The following is a 3168-nucleotide window of genomic DNA, read 5'->3' on the forward strand; positions in this document are numbered from 1 at the left end:
GATCTTGTGGTCGTACGGGCGGTGTTCAGGTAGCTGATCAGCGGCAGTCTTGCTGAACACGTCTCGGTACGAGTAGTAGACGGATGGGAGTCGGTCCTGAACTAACTTAGCATTTTCAGGATCATCCTTTAGTCGTCTCTCTTCTAGGATACGATCGATCTCATAGATGCTTGTCGTGAAGAACTCGTTTTCCTTGCGTTTCATGGTGTAGTGGAAGGCGTTGGCAGAGATAAGTGAGATGCGGGGTGAAGGAGGGGAAGAGGGTGCAGGTCGGATAGGTTTCGGAGCAGGGTCGGGTGCTGGAGGTAGAGAACGGGCTTTGGGGAGTCGAAGAAGGCCACGGATCCGTTGAATACTGGCCGTGGTTGGACTGTTTCTTCTCCGATAGTCGTCCTTCTCCCAGAGAGCGTTGCGTCTCTCGATATCCTTCGCAACCTCGGTGTCAACAGCTGGTTATTTTAACTATACTAGAATAGGTGGGGCAGGATTATATATTGCTAGGTATTTGGCTGGCCATACGATTCGGTTCCGAACCGTATCTAATTGAAGCTAGAATCGGCGTAGCCACTTAATACCAATAATACAATCCTGTGATCCTAAATCTATAATAACGAATGGGCAGTTATAGATCTTACGGCTATTAATAGAGAGGTGCAACCGGATATATTAATTAACCCTCGTCTGAACCTGATCTTGAAATCCTTTAACTATAATCTTAAAGGGAAGTCTTTAGATAGGAATCTAAAGCGAACTAGAGATTGTACGAGCAATTGCAGAATTCAAAAATAAGAACCTTTAGGCGCTAGTATTAACCAGCGACTGCAGGCTAACACCATAACCCTTTGAATAAAGAATAGTAGGGACTTAGAAGTGCTTTCCTCCAAACAAGTATAATAGATCAATCTTAGCAAGGTCATACTTATGAATGCCTAGGGCGGAGCATTTTCCTAGGCTTCGTCGTTTCCTGACTAGTCCTTATCCGACTGGTATTCTACAGCTTCCTCAAACACCTCTTCTTCTTAGAAAGCTTCTATCTCTCTTACCTAAGAGACTGTGCAGTCGCTCGCAAAGTGTCTGAGCTTACCGTATTAGTAGCAGTTACCAGGAGTAGTTTAGCGTTCTGGTACTAGTGTCTTAGAGGCAGGCCTAGGCACACTCGAGAAAGCCCGAGGTGGGGTCGGAGCGGGGTCGGACCTTACTTCGTGCGTAGGTGGGCGATACTCTCTTGTCTAATAGATAGCTAACTTAGGCTTCGCAGTTAAAGTATAGGTAGTCCGTCGCTCTGATTATACTACGATAGGAGCTAATCGTCGTTCTAATTCGAAAGCAGTAAGATGTTTACATATCTCATCGAAGGAGCTGTCAAAGAAACGCTTAACAGCCATATTAGGAACTCGCAAAGCTGGGCTAATCTTCTGCCAGAGATAGAAGGGCCACTCCAGTTCCGATACATGTCCTTTAATAGCGAGACTAATAAAACGAGCTTTAAACTCTGAAAACGGCTCTCTATCTTTCATAAGCAGATTATAGAAAGCGGCTTGGCTCTCCGCCTACTCATTGCCAGTTACGAAGTATGATCTAAGCAGCTCGATCATTTCCTCCGCATTCTTAAACCAGTACCCTTCCGTCTTCGATAGGTACTTAGGTTCGAGGTATCCCTTGGCATCACCCGACGTGTGGCTATACACTATAGCCATCCAGTGGCGTTCCGTAGGGAAGTGGTCCGAGTTTAGGTCAAGTCAGTCTTCCACTTCGGCTTACCACTGGGGAAAGGTGGGATCTTTCCCATCACTCAATTGGCTGATAGAGGATAAGATAAGACGGCTTAGTTTGACACGTGGAGGCTCGGGGGTGGCAGAAGTGTACCTTAGTAATTAGCGGGAAGGTAGTTCGGCCGATATCGGTGGGGATTCGGTGGTAAGAACTACGTTACTCCGCAGCTCGGCGTTTTCTTAGGTCAGTCGGTGGACTTAGTTAACCAAGCTAGCCATCTGCCTATGGAGGTCTCTTATAGTTAGTACTGGTACCGAATCCTCCTCGTCTTCGTCTTCTTCTTCTTCTCGTAGGGATGAAGTCTCTGGAGATTCCTAGGTTGGTAGCTTACCAGCTTTCTTCTCCGAGACGGTTTAGTCCTGGAGTCGGACTGATTTCTGAGGTGGTTCCTTAGAACTACTAGGTTTTGGTGGGTCAACTATCAGCGATTGCCTCTGAGGTTGATGGGTTATTAGTAGTCTCTGAGTCTCTACCGTGGCGCACTCTACGCGACTTTTACTGAAGTAATCTACCTCGCGAGGAGCGCAGAAGTTCCAAACCTAAAGGCTTCGGCCGGCAGGAGATTAGTGGGATCCTGCCTAGGTGAATGTTAGATGTGACGGTGTAAGTATCTGGATCGGTGCCGGATAACTTAAGGTTAGACGTAGTCTGAACAGACAGTTGCGATATTGTTTTAAAGCCGTCACCGGCTGGGACGAGACTTTTGATATAATGTAACGGCGCAGGCAAGACTACTCGGATTAGTATCGGCGGTAGTGTCACTCAGAGGCATATGGGAGTGCGTGGGACATCAAACGAGCCTTAATTCGAATAGACACCTATAGGCCTTGTACGAAAGGATATTAAAAGTCTACAGAGCTAGCTACAGGGAGTGTCTCCTTATATACTTATCTTAGTCGGATCCGAATCGGATCCGACCTCACAACGAGTGGTTGATGAAGAGGGCGGCGAGTACTACCTCCGATCCGGCTCTGGGATTGTGTTACAAGTAACAAGAAGGATCCTCTCCTTGACAAATGACGAGATGGCTGAAGGCTTATGGACGTCCACGTCAGAAGGTAATGATCATCGCGGGGCCTGGGGTCACGTGATGTGCCATCCCGCCAAGACAAGACATCCCGCCAAGCATGGGATGGCAATGGGATTAGGGATGGCATGCCATCACAGACATCCCGCCAAGGAGCAAGAAAATGGGATGGACGGGATGGCAGGACTGGAAGCAATGAGGATATAAGGATGGATGGATTTCATTATTACTCTCGTTGTGGTCAACTCAAATTGTACTTTCTTACTAGTATCTTTACTTAACAAGATTGTCACAAGTTAGTCTATCAAATAGATTAGTCTTGTCAAACCCTCCTTAAGCACGCCAACTCCACTGCATCGCCAGACAAG

At 47.1% G+C, this 3168-nt stretch overlaps 2 protein-coding genes across 2 annotated transcripts; one reads left to right on the plus strand and one right to left on the minus strand.

Moving 5' to 3' along the window:
- COCSADRAFT_69817 (uncharacterized protein) lies at window positions 1-246 on the minus strand (the record flags this gene model as incomplete). The annotated part of the gene is made up of 1 exon (XM_007701516.1): window positions 1-246. A coding segment is annotated over one exon (246 nt), but the record flags the coding sequence as incomplete, so codon positions are not given.
- A 2509-nt stretch (window positions 247-2755) lies between these two features.
- On the plus strand, window positions 2756-3017 carry COCSADRAFT_36573 (uncharacterized protein). Its single transcript, XM_007701010.1, has one exon. It carries the CDS (start codon window positions 2798-2800, stop codon window positions 3005-3007), a length of 210 nt encoding a protein of 69 aa, XP_007699200.1. The 5' UTR covers window positions 2756-2797; the 3' UTR covers window positions 3008-3017.
- The last annotated feature ends 151 nt before the right edge of the window (window positions 3018-3168 follow it).

Source organism: Bipolaris sorokiniana, assembly GCF_000338995.1.
Source record: "Bipolaris sorokiniana ND90Pr unplaced genomic scaffold COCSAscaffold_6, whole genome shotgun sequence".
Lineage (NCBI taxonomy): Eukaryota > Fungi > Ascomycota > Dothideomycetes > Pleosporales > Pleosporaceae > Bipolaris > Bipolaris sorokiniana.

What these genes read in the sequence shown, in the direction of transcription:
- COCSADRAFT_36573 (XM_007701010.1), top strand. Translation starts at nt 2,798, where the DNA reads ATGGCTGAAGGCTTATGGACGTCCACGTCAGAAGGTAATGATCATCGC.